This window comes from Antedon mediterranea, chromosome 3 (assembly GCF_964355755.1).
Source record: "Antedon mediterranea chromosome 3, ecAntMedi1.1, whole genome shotgun sequence".
NCBI lineage: Eukaryota > Metazoa > Echinodermata > Crinoidea > Comatulida > Antedonidae > Antedon > Antedon mediterranea.
In genome coordinates this window covers 19,288,976-19,306,690 of record NC_092672.1, presented here as the reverse complement: position 1 = coordinate 19,306,690, position 17,715 = coordinate 19,288,976, and the positions used below count along the sequence as shown (strand labels likewise).

At 33.1% G+C, this 17,715-nt stretch overlaps 1 protein-coding gene across 1 annotated transcript; it reads right to left on the bottom strand.

Moving 5' to 3' along the window:
* Window positions 1-11,964: 11,964 nt before the first annotated feature.
* LOC140045015 (uncharacterized) lies at window positions 11,965-17,245 on the bottom strand. Its single transcript, XM_072089751.1, has 7 exons — window positions 17,174-17,245; window positions 16,508-16,575; window positions 16,052-16,366; window positions 15,255-15,332; window positions 14,610-14,811; window positions 13,253-13,504; window positions 11,965-12,601 (listed from the first exon to the last, which is right to left on the bottom strand). The coding sequence occupies exons 2-7, from the start codon at window positions 16,568-16,570 to the stop codon at window positions 12,345-12,347; spliced, it is 1,167 nt and encodes a 388-aa protein (XP_071945852.1). The 5' UTR covers window positions 16,571-16,575; window positions 17,174-17,245; the 3' UTR covers window positions 11,965-12,344.
* Window positions 17,246-17,715: the final 470 nt, after the last annotated feature.

Genomic DNA, 17,715 nt, shown 5'->3' with positions numbered 1-17,715 from the left:
ACAATTAATCCTGTGATGAAAGTAGAACAGTACCCATTACCTAAAATAGAAGATATCTTTGCATCTCTAGCAGGAGGTCAGAAATTTACAAAAATTGACCTTAAACAAGCATATTTACAGATGGAAGTAGACGACACTTCAAAGGAACTGTTAACTATTAATACGCATAAAGGGTTATTTAGATATAACCGACTTCCATTTGGTGTAGCCTCAGCTCCTGCAATCTGGCAAAGAGCGATGGACCAGGTACTGCAAAATGTACCCTTTACATCTTGCATATTGGATGATATGATCATCAGCGGAAAAACAACTGAGGAACACTTAAAAAACTTGGACACAGTTTTAGAGAGATTAGAGAAATACAACCTAAGAGTAAATCGTGAGAAATGTGAGTTTTTCAAAGAAGACATCACATACTGTGGTCATGTGATAACTGAAAAAGGGTTACAGAAATCCCCTGACAAGATACATGCAGTTATCAATGCGCCAAAACCTGACAACAAACAGAAAATGCGATCATTCTTGGGTTTAATAAATTACTATCGTAGGTTTTTGCCAAACTTATCGTCCATAGTCGCACCCCTGAATGAACTCTTACAAAATGAAAAAAACTTGGAAATGGACAAATTCATGTGATGAAGCTTTTAAAGCGGTCAAAGAACTTATAACTTCAGACCAAGTTCTATGCAACTATAATCCTGAACTAACAGTTAAACTAGCCTGTGATGCATCGCCATACGGCCTTGGTAGCGTTCTTTCACATATTATGCCAGACGGAAAGGAAAGACCAATTGCATTTGCTTCTCGCTCCTTAACAAAAGCTGAAAAGGGCTATGCCCAAATAGATAAGGAAGCATTAGGACTTTATTGGGGAATACAAAAGTTTCATACTTACCTGCATGGCCGACATTTTACTTTGGTTACAGATCATAAGCCGCTAGTAAGCATCTTGCATCCACAAAAGTCAATTCCAGCAATGACTGCTGCAAGACTACAAAGATATGCCCTTTACCTATCTGGACATACATATGATATCGAATATCGCAACACGCACGCTCATGGGAATGCTGATGGATTGAGTAGATTGCCTATACCTACAGATGTGATTGATTACGTTGATGAGGCATCTACATTCTACACCTCCCAGATTGAAAGGTTGCCGATATCAAGTACAGAAATACGGAAAGAAACACAGAAAGATCAGATTCTGTCACACGTATTAGATAATTTTAAAAGGGACTAACAAACTTCCTGACAAAGAAGCGTACACACCCTACAAGCGCCGTCTTACAGAACTTACTTGCCATCAAGGGTGTTTAATGTGGGGAAATCGAGTACTAATTCCAGATAGACTTCGTGCTGCTATTCTTAATGAAATACATGATGGACACATTGGGATTGTTAAGATGAAAAACTTAGCTCGCTCTTACATCTGGTGGCCTAACATTGATTGCGAAACTGAACAAGTTTGTAAATCTTGTATCGGTTGCCAGCAAACAAGCAAAATGCCAAAATCCGCACCAGTACACCCTTGGGAGTGGCCATCTGCCCCATGGGATCGCTTACATATAGATTTTGCAGGGCCATTCATGAACTCTATGTTTTTAATTGTTGTTGACGCCCATAGCAAATGGCCAGAAGTTTATCCAATGAGATCTACTACAGCACAACTGACTATTGAGAAATTGCGAATTATGTTTAGCCAATATGGTATTCCCAGACAAATTGTATCGGACAACGGTCCTCAGCACCATGCCATACAGGGTGCCAAGTTAACAATATGATCCCCAATCCCAAGAAATGTAGTATAATGAGAATTAATTTTTTGTTAAGGGAGTTACCGCCTCCTAGCTTCTCTCTTAGTGGCACTGAACTCCAGGTTGTGAAGCATATTAAGCTATTAGGAGTTTTTATCCAAGACGACTTGAGGTGGAATTTACATGTTAATGAAATAATTACAAAGGCTTCCCGTAGGTTATTTACACTCTGTATTTTACGTAGGGCTAATGCCCCAGTTGACGATATGAAATGTATTTATTTGAGTTACATTCGGCCTATATTGGAGTACGCCTGCCCTGTATGGCATGGTGCCATTACACAATTTCATACCCAACTTATCGAAAGGGTTCAAAAAAGGGCCCTAAAAATTATTCTTGGCCTTAATTACATTTCATATGAATTAGCTTTAGAATTTTTAAATTTACCTTTGCTAAAAGTCAGGCGTGATAATCTTGTACTGACTTTTGGCAAGAAGATGTCGAATTCGGACAAGTTCAGTTATTTGCTCCCCCCTATCCGTAGTATTCCTCGTGTTCTCCGAAGCAACGGCAAGGTCAAATATCAACAATACAAACCGAGAACCGAAAGATTTAAAAATTCACCAATCCCTACAATAATCAATTTGCTAAACAATAGTTCATGAGCCAAAGAGTCAGAGTGATATTGTTGTTATTTCATTTTTTACATCCTTTTTATTGTTATGTAAGTTTTGTATAGTAATTTTGTAATTGCAACGTTTTTAGCCTTGCGGCTACTTGTTGTAAGTTTTATACCAGAATAAATAAAAAAAAAAAAAAAATAAAAATTTAAGTCGGAGGAATTTACAGATTTCATGAAAGCAAATGGTATTCGACATACCACATCATCCCCATATCACCCTAGAACAAATGGCCTAGCAGAGAGATTTGTGCAAACGTTTAAATTGGCCATTAAGCAAGCAAGAGGAAACAGTTGTCGTTCATTACAGCAACATCTGAGTACATTTCTGTTTAAGTACAGAACAACTCCTCATACACTTACCAAGGAAACACCTGCAAAATTACTCTACGGACGCAATCTACGAACGCGTTTGGATCTTTTGAAACCGGATCTAACAGCTACTGTCTTGAAAGGTCAAGATCGTATGAAGTTTGCAAAACATTGTGGAACCAGTATCCGAGAGTTTCAACCCGGACAATCAGTAATGGTCCGTGATTATCGTAACACAAACCAGAAATGGATACCAGCTCAAATACAAGGAAAAACTGGTCCACTATCTTACACAGTTGACACAGGACTTGGAACAGTATGGAGGCGTCATGCTGATCAACTACACCCAACTATGGTGAATGTCACTCCTACAGAAATATTCACCCAGGATGACCATGTTCCAGAAATACTAAATCCAACAGACGCTCCACAATCAGATAACCTTACTCGAAATGTTAACACCGACACACCTGTTACAACTGGCAGCGCATCTCTTACACAAGAAACTGCACCCATACGTCGATATCCAAAAAGAAATAATATTCGCCCACCAAAGAGACTAGACTTGTAAATAGACATGAAACAAGAAGTTGATTTTAGTTGAACTTTATTATTCATTATTGCATTGAAAGATATTATACAGAAAACTTTGATTGAAACATTATAATTACGAATGATTACAGAACAGTACAGAACTCTAGAATCTAGTCTTTACTATTCTTAAAATGGTAGGGAGGATGTGTTATATATGCATGTTGTAACGACGCCTTTGGCGTGCCATAATTGTTCTCTCTCCTCTGAATAAATGTTGAGTTGTACACGCTGTGTTTAGAGCCCTTACTTTGCATTATAATTTATTATATACAACAGTGAGGCCGGATCGGGGGCTTAACTTTAGCCCACATACAGTACTTACTACACAGCTTACTATAGTAGCCTAAGGCTAAAATCATTCTTGTCTTATTAGCTTATAGTCCAAGAGCATTAGGGTTTGACCCGGACATTTCTGGTAACAAGCTAATTTTTTCAGGAAAGGTCCAGAACTATGATTGGAACATCATACTAAAAGTCCTGAAAAATCCTCCTTGTGCTCTCCGAGAAATTCAAGATGGCGTCCAAAATGGCTGCCATTTTAATTAGTCTATAACTTTGTAACCGCTTGTCGTAGCGTATTGATTTTGGTGTCAAATAGTTCACGATATATACATTCCTATTTACTCTAAAAGAAAATGTTGTCAAAAAATGGTCGCTACTGCAGTTTCTGGCAGTTTGACCTTTGACCTGGTCTTATCATATCTCGGTAATGGCTTATCATAGAAAATTGGGATTAGGCCCAAATTGTTCAGAACATGCATATTTTTATTTGGTGTAATGAAATATTTTATCCCAAAATGACTGGAAGTGAGGTTATTGACCTCTTATTGACCTATTCATATATCTTTTACCGTATCTCAAGAAATATTTATCGTATAGTGTTACTTTTGGTGTCAAATTGTTTGTAACATATACATTTCTATTTAGTCTAATACAACATTTTGCCCTAAAATACTCGAAAGTAAGTTAAATTATTGAAAATTAAACAAATCAAAGAGCTGCATAGTCAATAACTAAGTTGGTTAATCAAAAAAAAAAAATGGGTTATTCCACAACAAGCGTTACATTTTATTGGGTAGTTGAAGAGTGTTTTGTTGTTTTCAACAATAACCTTGAGGGTAAATTTTACTTTGATAGAACAAAGAATATCGGTAACACTTGTTACAAAAAATGGACATGACCTAAAAACAGGGAAACGTAAATTCTCATAATAGTTATGGTTGAAATGTTATTGCTACAAAATATCACCCATATGTAGATGTCATGAATACATTTTAAATGCTTTATTCGTCTTTAACTCGCATTACATACGCGAATTAGTGCTTTGTTGAAATCACGTCGTTGTTTTTGTTATTTTATTATTTTTGTTCATAAAAGTATAACTTTTATGTAATTTAGGAAATGTATAGACTTTATGATACTGTGAAAATGAAATGTTCAGGTCATATACATTTCGCATGAAAATTCCCAATTGGCAAACACTACAGTATGTACATGACATATATTATACTCAGGATTGTCAGAAACAAATGTAAAGACCATTTTATTTGTAAAAATAATGTATTTTAAAACATGAAACCAGGTCATTCCTTGTTTTAAAAGAGAATGCACTCTTGAATGTTCTCTAACTGGCAAGCCTAGACTTTAACCTTTTAACTGTTTAAAGATGAAAACAAATTAACGTCATAACTGTTTTGGGCAAACATGCAACAACACCTACAGATGAACATGATAATGATGTGAAAAAAGCAACAAACACCAAGATGTTGAAGTTGCAACATCAGATGATGAATGACTGTAACAGAATGCTGCTGATCAATGTTACAGAGATTTAAAGACCCGTATTTTGCATTATTTTCAATATATAATAAATATATATATATAGGGCAAATGGCGATAATTGTAACTGGGGGACTAGCTCAAATGGTAGAGCGCTCACTTAGTAGAGGTACTGGGATCATTGCCTGTGTCATTCAATCTATTTTTTCATGGATTTCCACAAGTACCAAATAAAATCTGAATCTGAAAAAAAAGTCTATGCATGCTTGGTAAAGGGTGTTTGATGCGAAATACCTAGGGTACATTCACTTTTTATCATAAATAAACCATATAACGAACATTTAAAACAAGGAATGTTTCAAAATGCATTATTTTTAATAAGTCAGTCCATATACATGGCTGCATGCGCGTGTGCAAATTTGAGTTATTGTTTACTGACCTACCGACCAACCTACCGACCGACCAACCGACCGAAATTGGTGAAAATGTTGATAAAATTTTTAAAACATGTATATTTTCCTCCAAGTATTAATATCCACTGTCAAAATAACGAAAAAATAATATGAATATGAGTTAGTCTTTACCGACCGACCGACTAACCGAAATTGCTGAAAATGTTTAAAAATGTTGAAAAATGTTTAAAAACATTTATATTTGCCTCCAAGTATTAATATCGAGTGTCAAAATAACGGGAAAATATGAATATGAGTTAGTGTTTACTAACTGACCAACCGACCGAAATTGCTGAAAATGTTAAAAAATTTTGAAAAATGTTTAAAAACATTTATATTTGCCTCCAAGTATTAACATCCAGTGTAAAAATAACGAAAAAATATGAATATGAGTTAGTGTTTACCAACCGACATCGTATTGCAGATAAAGGGTCTTCGACATTTGTTTTTGACAATCCGGATATGTGCCATGTACATAGGTATTTTCCAATTGTCTTTTGTTTACTTAACCAACTTTGATTAGCCACTGACAGTTGTTCTTTGTAATTTATTGACTTTATATTTTCTTTTTGTAACAATTCACTTTACCTGATGATGTGCTACGCCAAAAACATGTTTTAAGGCAGAGTTAAAATTTTGTTTTTGATTTTATCTACAGTATTCATATACTCTGCCTATGCAGCTCTTTGATTTTTAAAATGTTCAATAATTTAACTTACTTCCGAGCATTTTAGGGCAAACTTTTGTATTAGACTAAATAGAAATGTATATGTTCCAAACAATTTGACACCAAAAGTAACGTTATACGGTAAATATTTCTTGAGATACGGTAAAAGATATTTGAATAGGTCAGTAAGAGGTCAATAACCTCACTTCTGGTCATTTTGAGATAAAATATTTTATTACACGAAATATAAATAGCCTACTATCTAATAATTATTAATAGTCCAAGAGCATTAGTTCATAAGTATAGGCAGACCCGGACATTTCTGGTAACAAGCTAATTTTTTCAGGAAAGGTCCAGAATGCCTATTGTTATCCTTTACAAAAGTCACTGATAGCTTAACTTTACCATAAAATATGTAAAATATTACCGGGAACTAAAGTTCAAAATATGTCAACAGTCATGATTCCTGAAAACTTTTTTGTGCCACCACATGTAGTACCCTTATTCTTTACTCCATGCATAGAGATATTATCTCTATGCTCCATGGTAGTACACACACGTGTGCGACCTCTACCGACGACTCACAAGAATGAGTAATCCGCGATTTTCCTTGTCCATGTGGTAGGGCGCCGCCATGAGTGAGGATGTATCTGGGATGTATACAACTTTTTGTGACGGTTTCACTAATCAAAGGCTGGACCACCTATTGCTGTGTTAGGCCTTTTTTGTGAACTAATTTAGCATGTTAGTAAATAATGGCTGGAAAGAAGTAGTCAAAAGAATCCGAGCAAGCTCGACGCAGTAGTAGTAGTAGTAGTAGTAGTAAATAATTGTCTGTAAAAGTGAATGTACACTAGTTTGTTAATAAATATGTATTATAAAATAGTTTACAATTGCAAAATATATTATCATAATTCTATTTAATGTGACATGTATAATCTATTAAATCAAGTCTTATTTAGTATGTATACATTACTCTCTCTGGAGCTCTCTGTTACAAATTTCTCATGCAAAAATCGCGGAATACTCATTCTTGTGATATATATTCTTTGGTCTAAGTCTAAAGAGCCTGGAATCTTTTAAGAAGACGTCCCTGGGAAATTACTGAAATGACGTGATGTTAATAAATTTAAAAAGTAGGCCTAATAATACGAATTTATCTAATTTCAACAACAAAAAATCATTCTAAAACAGGATCATGGTTGAGATCATTGCAAGTCAGGATATACTATTGTGTAATAAATATTGCAGACCTAGGCCTATGGTAGGGATGTGACCCTATTCATCAATCGATCATCAAGCAATCGACAGCTTTTAGGCCTGGAAGAACAAACCATGTCTTAATCATTATAATCTATTAACTAAAAGCCGCAAGAAAGATGTAATTTGGAATGACTGTGATCAAATAATTCATACATCATCAATAATCATCTATTTATCATCAAATAATCAGAGATATCTTTTACAACCATAAGCTAAAGTTGTCTTCCCAGATCGTTTCGTATTAAGTGGTGATAACGTTTTTTTTAAGTTTGTTTAATGTCATATCCTAATCCTGATTTTTTAATCAAATTAATATCGCAATATATATTTTGTTCATTATTTAAGGTGTCAACATAATCATCGAAATGTAATTTTGGCCACGTTAATTACAGATGCCATTTTAATGTCACATTAATAGTTATCCACTTTGACAAAAATTGAATTTACGTGAAAAACTGTAATTTTAAAAAGAGTCAAATTGCTACAAGTAAATGGGTTTTTGAGAGAATTTAACCATTTTATTTTGTCATTTGTCGTTTTTTTACGGAAGTGATTAACTTATTAAAACTAATAACCTACCGTATTTATTCGAATAAACGCCCCCGCTTTGAATGACGCGCCGCGTCCTCTTCATAAAACATCATTTGAAATAAACGCCCACCCTTCCACCTCCTCAAATAATAAATGCCCCGGGGCATTTTCCCTCAAATAACGCTCCGTCAAATGCATACACACAATATTGTACCAGGGCGTTTATGTCGTGTTTCGGTTTCAACTACATACAATTCCCACACATCTTTTTTTTATTAGGCCTTCTACTGTTTGTTCAATAAATAGATCTATCAATATATCATTTTCAAACTCAGATCTCTTGAAACAATCTCCTCAGTATTCGTATCACATTTTAAATTATTATGAATAACAATATCGAGTAATTATTTTCAACACCTTTAATACTGAATCATTTTTACTTCAAATTTAATAACATCTTAATAGTTGTAACGACATCACCTTACATTTAGATAGTTTCGGTGTCATATTACCAGTTACATTGCACCACTTGTTTAAGTAACTGTAACCTCCACAGCACACAATGAGTGCATCATTGAATAACACCAGGAAAAGGGTGGGTGCTATTAAAGTAGGCTACCATGAGGTACTCCACAGTTAATTGGTATGTATCAGAGACCACTCCCGCAAATCGAGTATTCATGATGTGCCATTGACGACCAAATCCTAAGCTCAATTAACCTATTGATACATACAGAGTGACCTACACGATGAACACAACTATTTGCATCAAAGCTATCTCTCTTAAAACCCTTCAGGATTAGTCAATGACGCTGATAAGATGGAAAGTTGTCGAGCTCTGCTTGCAGCTATTGCCTCTTATCCGTCACTGTTATTCTAGAGAATCCATTGAAAAATGAAATATTCAAACAAAAATGGAGAGAGCGAGATAGGTCTAAGCACATTTAATTAATTGATCAGTTTTTTAAATTTATCTTAAATTAAATTTAGCAACTTAATTAATTAACTAATTTTCTTATGTTGTGCGTCAGTTTTATTTGTAACCCGCTTACTGCTAGAAATCACTGGGAAATGCCCATTGTAAGTATCATGCATAATTGAATTATATAAATTAGTTTTGGCATTTACATTACCATCCGAGAGAAAAGGATCATCTCCATTGTATACATTGGCCGAAAGATCTAACTGACGAACTCTCGTAGAACTGTGTCTTCATTGTGATCTTAGTGTTTATCTCATTCGTCGAGCAGATAAGAATAAAGTTGTGATGGTTCGACCGATTGGTGCTAAAGAGTTTGCACATTTTTGGTAATGTAACTTTAATCAAACGGCATTCAAAAGGGCAGTTGTTGTGGTCGGTAAGTGTCTCACATAATAGTTCCGTTGGCAATATAGACCCCCTCCTTTTGTTGTGGTCGGTAAGTGTCTCACATAATAGTTCCGTTGGCAATATAGACCACCTCCTTTTGTTGTGGTTGGTAAGTGTCTCACATAATAGTTCCGTTGTCAATATAGACCACCTCCTTTTTGTCTTTCTATTTTTTGTATTAAGTTGGTAATTATCAAATTCTGCAAACTCACTGGTCTCATCATTAAGCGTTTAACTCCTATCTAAACTTTATATTTATTTAGAGTAGCTTCATCCAGTTTATTATTTATAACATTCATGAGGAATAATCTAACTATTTAATGTTGTTGGTTACGATGATTATGACGTATTATCATATTATTGTATTTATGGTCAACTGAGCAATTTTGTATTACACACCAGTTATCGTGACCTTTTTTTACTCATGATGTTTGCCTACTATTTTTAGTCGCGTGGACGCGACTCTATAGTTCACTATGTCGGTCGGTCGGTCTGTCGGTCCGGTATCACTATGCGTTTTAGCACGCGACTTATGGCTGTTGGCCTTGTTCATGTTCACTTCACCATGATGAGTTGTTTTTTTTCGGCGTGCTTAGAGTTCCTCAAAGTATTTGGATCTCTTTCTGGAAGTTACTGATTCCTGCACGGTGCATTTAATTATGTACTTTTGAAGTCTAGAGATAATTTAAAGACACGCATTCGTACAAATTGCTCCACAGAATTCCGAAAAAATATGTTGCATTTTAATATGCAGTTTCGAATGATGGTGACAAATGATTTGATAATAATGACGATAGTTACAATGATAATGAACACGAACGGCAATGATGATGAACGATGACGTGATATTTAAACGGCAACCAAAGAGACGCGGATGCAATACTTGAGGTGTTCTCTTCTTACAACGACACAGATTTAAAATGAATTAAGCTCAAAATATACAAATTATTATCACGGTATTCAAAAATATTTCATGGAAATATCATCCCGCTTTTATTCATTTATAATATTTTATCATACAAATATAAACAATTTAGTACTGTAAATTAGATACTTTAAATTCAAAATAGTGATATAAAAATATTTAAAATGTGTTTTATAATTTTCCTTTCGTAATAAAACGTCCATAGATATTTAACTACATCACAAAATACATCTGCTTTGGAGTACAAAATAACCGACAGATAGTTAAACACTACATTTTATAAACTGATTCCTATATAATACGGTCTCTCATAAAATATTGTAGAATCGTAGAATAAATGGTTTTCATTTTCTATCTAGTAAGTTAGTTAGTTTCTTTTGATATAATAAAGGTTTGATTTAATATAAAGGTTTCTTTATTCAGAAAAAAAAGTAAAACAAACATCTAAAAACTAAACTTAATTATATGGCAGTAAACAAATTAAATTTAAAAAAAAAGTTTACAAAGTGGCGTTAAAATTGCAGAATATTCTTATTGTAACTAACATTTATACTTAATTATGATTAAATGATCGACACTTTATAATGTATACATTATTTTGTTTCCAAGTGAATGTTAATAAGTTTGAAACTGGAAATGCACATATTCTGTATTATACTAATAATAAAGGACAACAAGGATATACAAAACAAATGATATTTACAAACATACTGTTGTACAGTTTGATTGGTTGCAATTGTAAATCTAAAAATCCTTCAACTTCCAATCCATCAATGTGGTTGTGTACTGCCGCCATAATTGTTGATATGATTTATCCAATTCAAGTTGCAACATACCAATATTTTAACGAATTCATATGAACGTTGTAAATTGTAACTTATGGTATTGCAGGTGCTCATATTTAACTTTTAAATTGTGCACACAACTGTGTATTTGTTTTCAGTCTACTAGCATGAGTTGGAAAGTAAGAATAAAACCAAGAAGATCAATCAATGCCTTGGTGAATTACATTTAATTGATTTACAATCTATTGTGAGACTGTTGAGTTATTGTAAACAATACAAATGAACTGGAAGGTTAGAATACAACCAAGAAGACCAATCAATGCCTTGGTAAATTACATTAATTGATTTACAATCTATTGTGAGACTGTTGAGTTATTGTAAACAATACAAATAAACTGGAAGGTTAGAGTACAACCAAGAAGACCAATCAATGCCTTGGTAAATTACATTTAATTGATTTACAATCTATTTTGAGACTGTTGAGTTATTGTAAACAATACAAATGAACTGGAAGGTTAGAATACAACCAAGAAGACCAATCAATGCCTTGGTAAATTACATTTAATTGATTTACAATCTATTTTGAGACTGTTGAGTTATTGTAAACAATACAAATGAACTGGAAGGTTAGAATACAACCAAGAAGACCAATCAATGCCTTGGTAAATTACATTTAATTGATTTACAATCTATTGTGAGACTGTTGAGTTATTGTAAACAATACAAATGAACTGGAAGGTTAAAATACAACCAAGAAGACCAATCAATGCCTTGGTAAATTACATTTAATTGATTTACAATCTATTGTGAGACTGTTGAGTTATTGTAAACAATACAAATGAACTGGAAGGTTAGAGTACAACCAAGAAGACCAATCAATGCCTTGGTAAATTACATTTAATTGATTTACAATCTATTTTGAGACTGTTGAGTTATTGTAAACAATACAAATGAACTGGAAGGTTAGAATACAACCAAGAAGACCAATCAATGCCTTGGTGAATTACATTTAATTGATTTACAATCTATTGTGAGACTGTTGAGTTATTGTAAACAATACAAATGAACTGGAAGGTTAGAGTACAACCAAGAAAACTAATCAATGCATTGGTGAATGACATTTAATTTTAATATACACAATAGAAAAATGCACAAGTCAACATTATTTAAATGGCAGTGACGGTGCTGATACTGCTGGTTGTAGGCAGTGACATTCAAACAATCATTGTTTTCATAGCCTGCATTTAACTTCATCTGCTAAGTCATTTCTGTTAGCTTGTTTAAGAGCTTCAATGAGTTGTGATATAGTACCTGACGACTTCCTGTACCATGCATCCAGCATACTGAAGATTGCTCCTAGCAAGTAACCATGATCGTCTTGCTTAAAGCGATCAAGGTCAGCCTTTGCAAACCCTAGGAATATTGCAACTTGTTCCCACTCACTGCCAAGTTTTTTGGCTAATTCCATTAATTCTTTAGATGCTTCATCTAAGAAAACAAAAAGATTTTTCTCTTATTTCTTTCACATTTGAGATTTCACTGATATTAAATTTAATGTAGGCTAATAGGAATAACATTTTTTCATAACGAGTTGAATGTGGAGAATACATTGTCTTACTACAGTATTACTTAAACAAAATATCACTGAATTACCTGCTGGGCAATTGTATATATTCATTGAAAATCTAAATAGTTGTTCATTATCAAACCAAATATATGGAAAATAATTGAGATTCTTTATCTAAATTGTAAGCACATGAAAATGAGTACAAAAGTATAAAAGTATAAAACAATCAATGTTTTAGTTGCTGTTGTTGGAACAATGTTTTATTTATTTGTTAAAATCATACCAAAAGCTGCTAAGAAACTTTAATATAATACAAAATGGAATGGCATGAAGAAAACTATGTTATAGACTTATAATGAAACGTAAAAAATATTAAAATACCAACAATGGTGTTACAAAAAAAAGAAATGTATTGTATGAGAAGTTGTGAAAATAAACTATGTTATAGACATCAACTCTATAATGAAACGTAAAACATATTATAAAAAAAATGTATTTATAAAAAATTGGAAAGGATGCTGATGATAGGGCAAAAATGATTAGCAGTTTCTAGAACACTGTTTATAGCTTACTTTTGACTTCATCTGCTAAATCGTGTCTATCAATTTCTCTGAGTGCTTTAGTAAGTTGTATATTCCATGACTTGCTAGTACCTGCCTTCTTGCAGCAAGTGTCTAGCATGCTGAATATTGCTCCTAGCATGTTATGATTGCCATATTTAAAGCCACCAAGCTCTGCCTTAGTGAACCCAAGGGACAAAGCCAGTTGTTCCCATTCATTGCCTAGTTTTTTTGCTAGCTTCATCAATTCTCTTGTTCTTTCATCTACAAAATAAGAATACACTTCAGAATTACAATTCTTATTATAACCAATTAGAAACAAACCACAACAAATACTGTACATACATGTAATGCGACTATACTAATGACGAAATGTTGTAGTATTTCTGAGTAAACATCCTTGTGTGATGACAGCAGTGGCTTTTGAATAAATGCTAGGAATGCTTACTTGAATGGACACTTTATTTTCTGGCCTATTTATTGATACACTATTATGAAAAGTGCATTTATAGTGATGATAATGATGCTGATACAAATAAACAAGAATGCATGTATTTAACTAGGTAGTTTAAATAGTAGTGTGCAAATAGTACACACTATTAAACGATACTTGTTAAAAATTTTTGTTTACAAAAAAAAAAAACGTTTCGCGGATGAAAACAAAATCTAGTGTACAAATTACTGTGAAATACAACAGAGCCAAATTCTTGCCTTCCGATTTATGCAGCAGCAAGTTTTTTGTGTACGATTTGGAGATATATATATATATATATATATATATATATATATATATATGTACTAATTTCATTAAAAAGGGCATTTAAATTAGCTTTAGATCATTATAGGATTTTGATTAATTAATGGGGACATCCCAACAAGACATGGAATCGTTGGAAAAACATAATTAGCCTAGATGATTTCCAGTTGAAATTTAGATGTTATATAAAACAAGCAATGAATGTTTTATATTCGAGTAATGGTACAAATAATGGCAATTGGTGAATGATGAAAGGTTAAATATCAACTCGGCTGTCATCTCGTTGATATATAACCTTTCGTAATTCACCAAATGCCATTATTTTATAAAGGGTGATGATGATGATGATCTTGTTCCACGTGTTTTAACCTCTTCATGCTTATTATTTTAAATTCTATTGAATGTAATTCGTTGAATCATTACCTGTATGTGTCTACACTTCTATTACAATAATAGGTAAGGCAGCTTTAAAAGTATACACTTAATGCTGCTTATGGCAAATGATCCCAAAATCTAAAATTGTTTTCATCAAACCCCTTCCCATGAAATTTAATCTGAAATACAATGCACCAGTGATTTGTATAATTTGTACTCTAGTATTGCTGAACTTACTGCCAAATAGCCTCTTGTAGCGTTTAACATTCATCCGATCTCCTTTGCATGGCAACATCTCATCCTGGAAATCTCCAAGAATTTGCATATGTTTCTTCTCAGATGTCTTACTACAATCACACGGAATGCATCGATGGAATGCAATGCCTCTTCTACCACCATCTTTAGAATGTTTGAAAGACATCTCAAGCGTTGACATAACCTGTAATGTTTCATTAATGTTTTTACAAAAACTTCTCTACTATCGAATATTTTATTTGCAGTTACTTTAATTGTATGAAAAAAGGCCAAAAAAAAGACAGCGTCGTATGACGAGGCCCGGCGAAACGTCTTGACTCGTCGGTGCTGTCTGAGTTGAATCCCGACGAGACGAGTTGTCTTGCGATAGCTTTTTAGTTTGTTGCGAAAACTTGAAATGTTTAATTTTCTTCCGTCCCCGACGAGTCTTCTTGTCTGAGTTGGACATAATACTGAATCAGTTGAAAGAAGGTGATTAAAAAATAAAAGACTCTTTTAGACTAAAATTACTGCTATGTATTTTGAAATTTTCTGTTAAATAATTGTAAGTTATTTTAATAACATTCTTGCCTATATCATTTCATTTAGTAAAATGTTGTATAAACAATGGTAATGGTCTCAACATACCCATTTACATGCTTCTGGAGAAGGTTCACATTTTGTGGTAGTTGTTTCATCAAGAGCTTTTCTACCTTGAATTGTTGCCTAAAGATATATACATTAGAATGTAATAATATAATACTGTATATAAGTAGCCAATTTCAGATAGTGTCTTGAGTATTCTGACTTAACCGTTAAATTGTATTGTCTTTTATACATATTTTGTAAATTGAAACGCAATTCAGCATGTTTGCTGCCATGTTTTGTTTTATGAATAAATACCAATGAATACATTGTGAGGCTACTTGGTGGAATATGAAACAAGGAAGACTGACGGGTTGACTAGTGGATTTGTGAGTTCAGGACAAAGTGTCTTTAGATTGATTAGATATATCCCCATTTTTAATTTCAATATAAAATCCCCAACATTAAAACTATATAAGTCATTGTGTTCATATACATGGCTGCAGTCACGTGCGCAAATTTGAGTTAGTGTTTACCGACCGACCAACCGACCGACATAGTGAGCTGTAAAAAAGGTGATGTATGATCGAGTTTTTTTGAAATTTATTAAATTATTAAATTAATTTATAATAATGAATTTCAGCAATATACACGCAGATGCCATAATAATAATGAAAGAAAAAAACAAGAGAATTATAAGCAAACGTAAAACAGAGAGATGGAATACAATCTCTTAGTTTGAACAAAAACGATATTTCTGGCGACAGTTTTACATAATATGGTCTCTATGTGCGTGTTCCATGCAATATGACCGAATACAATTTTAAAGCCTATAATTGAATATTACTATGTTATGTTACCTTTAACAAGAACTTTCGCTCATCCTGTTTTGTTAAAACTCTGACGAGGGTCAAAATCACATTATGACATTGGTCGACGTACAGTTCTGCATAATTGTGTAATAATATTGGGTCATCTCTTATTTTCGTTTGATATTCATTAAGGCAATCAATAACTAAATATGGAAACAATACGTCAGGGAGATATCCACAAAGGTCGTAATAGATGCTGATAGAATGGTAGTCATTATCATGTACAGATTTCACTTCACTGGATGACGACGTCTCAAAAGCAAGTCGCATTGCCACCAAAAACGATCGCTTGACAACTGATTTCTGAAATAATGTTCACAAATACAATAAAATTCAAACGTTTATACACGTTTGATTTTTTGAAAATCAATTTTACCACATCAACAGTTACCACTATCCTAGAAGGGAGTACGGAAAATAAATTAAAAACAATATAGGACTTACTGTGGATGTACTTGCTTGCTTAGTGGAGGTCATCCTCTCACATATGAAACCCAATCGAATCATCAGATCTACAAAGTATTGGAAGTTCTCACTATCAATACGCTCCTTCCATAATTTCTTTAATAACATTTCATCAAGTATGCCCTTGTCAAGGTTTCTGAAAGCTTCGCGAAACATGGCTGTCTAAAATCACACATACAGTAAAAACAAATTTGTGAGTTATTATTTATAACATGAACAGATATACATTTAAATCTATCTAAAAGAGACCGGAACAGAGTAAGATATGTATTAACGGGTTAATGATACTATGAAAGCATTCACAAGGCTAGTTACTGCAATAATTTCAGCACTGGTATAGAATAGAAATAGAGGTGGAAACAACTACTTAATAATTATTAATACATGTAAAAAAGGTCATCTTCACAGATGGTATACACCTATTAACATATTTATTGTCATAAATACCAGACTGAAAAATTGAATTGTTGTCCTTTAGGTTATGATTCTCTTATTCTTTTAAGAGTTTAAAAAAGGACACTACTGTATAGATAGAACTATACAAATGTCATGGAGTTGAACAAGCTGGTCACTCTGGCGTACCTATGGAACGCCAAACCTGCAAAAACCAATCTTTGAGGAAATAGAAATATTAAGGAAACTTACTGGAAACTTCGGTGGAACAACAGTTATAAATGCTGTAACGAGTGTAACCAAACTCATTGGATCTAACACCACTTGTCTTCTTAGTAATTTATTATCAGGCAAGTAGATGATGTCACCGAGATCGTACAAAAAGTTAAGCAGTATTGATTGCTTGTTTTCATCAATTTTGTTCTTTCTAGCCAACACTTCAACCTGAACATTAACAACAATACAGGTGATTAAAATTTATAAAATTCATATTTTAGCAATAAAAAGCAATAGCCTTTTTGATTTATTACTACAAATAATTTTTGGTAATGAATAAATAACGATCAAGTATTTCATAAATAAAATGAACTATAACACTATAAGTTCTTATTTTATTTCCAGATACATCAACCAACAAAACAACGAATGATATAATAGGCAGATTGAAACAAAAGTGAACCAAATAAATGGAATAAAAGTCTGTGAAAATTATCATCTCAGTTTACATAAATCACAATAATAATTATATATTATAACTATAAATTATTTTCAGTAACGAGAGTTTAAAAGTGGAA

Coding starts and splice junctions, on each gene's coding strand:
- LOC140045015 (XM_072089751.1), bottom strand. CDS start 16,570: ATGATTCGATTGGGTTTCATATGTGAGAGGATGACCTCCACTAAGCAA. Junction 16,367..16,507: donor AGCAAGCAAGTACATCCACA/GTAAGTCCTATA, acceptor ACATTATTTCAG/AAATCAGTTGTCAAGCGATC. Junction 14,812..15,254: donor CTCCAGAAGCATGTAAATGG/GTATGTTGAGAC, acceptor GAAACATTACAG/GTTATGTCAACGCTTGAGAT.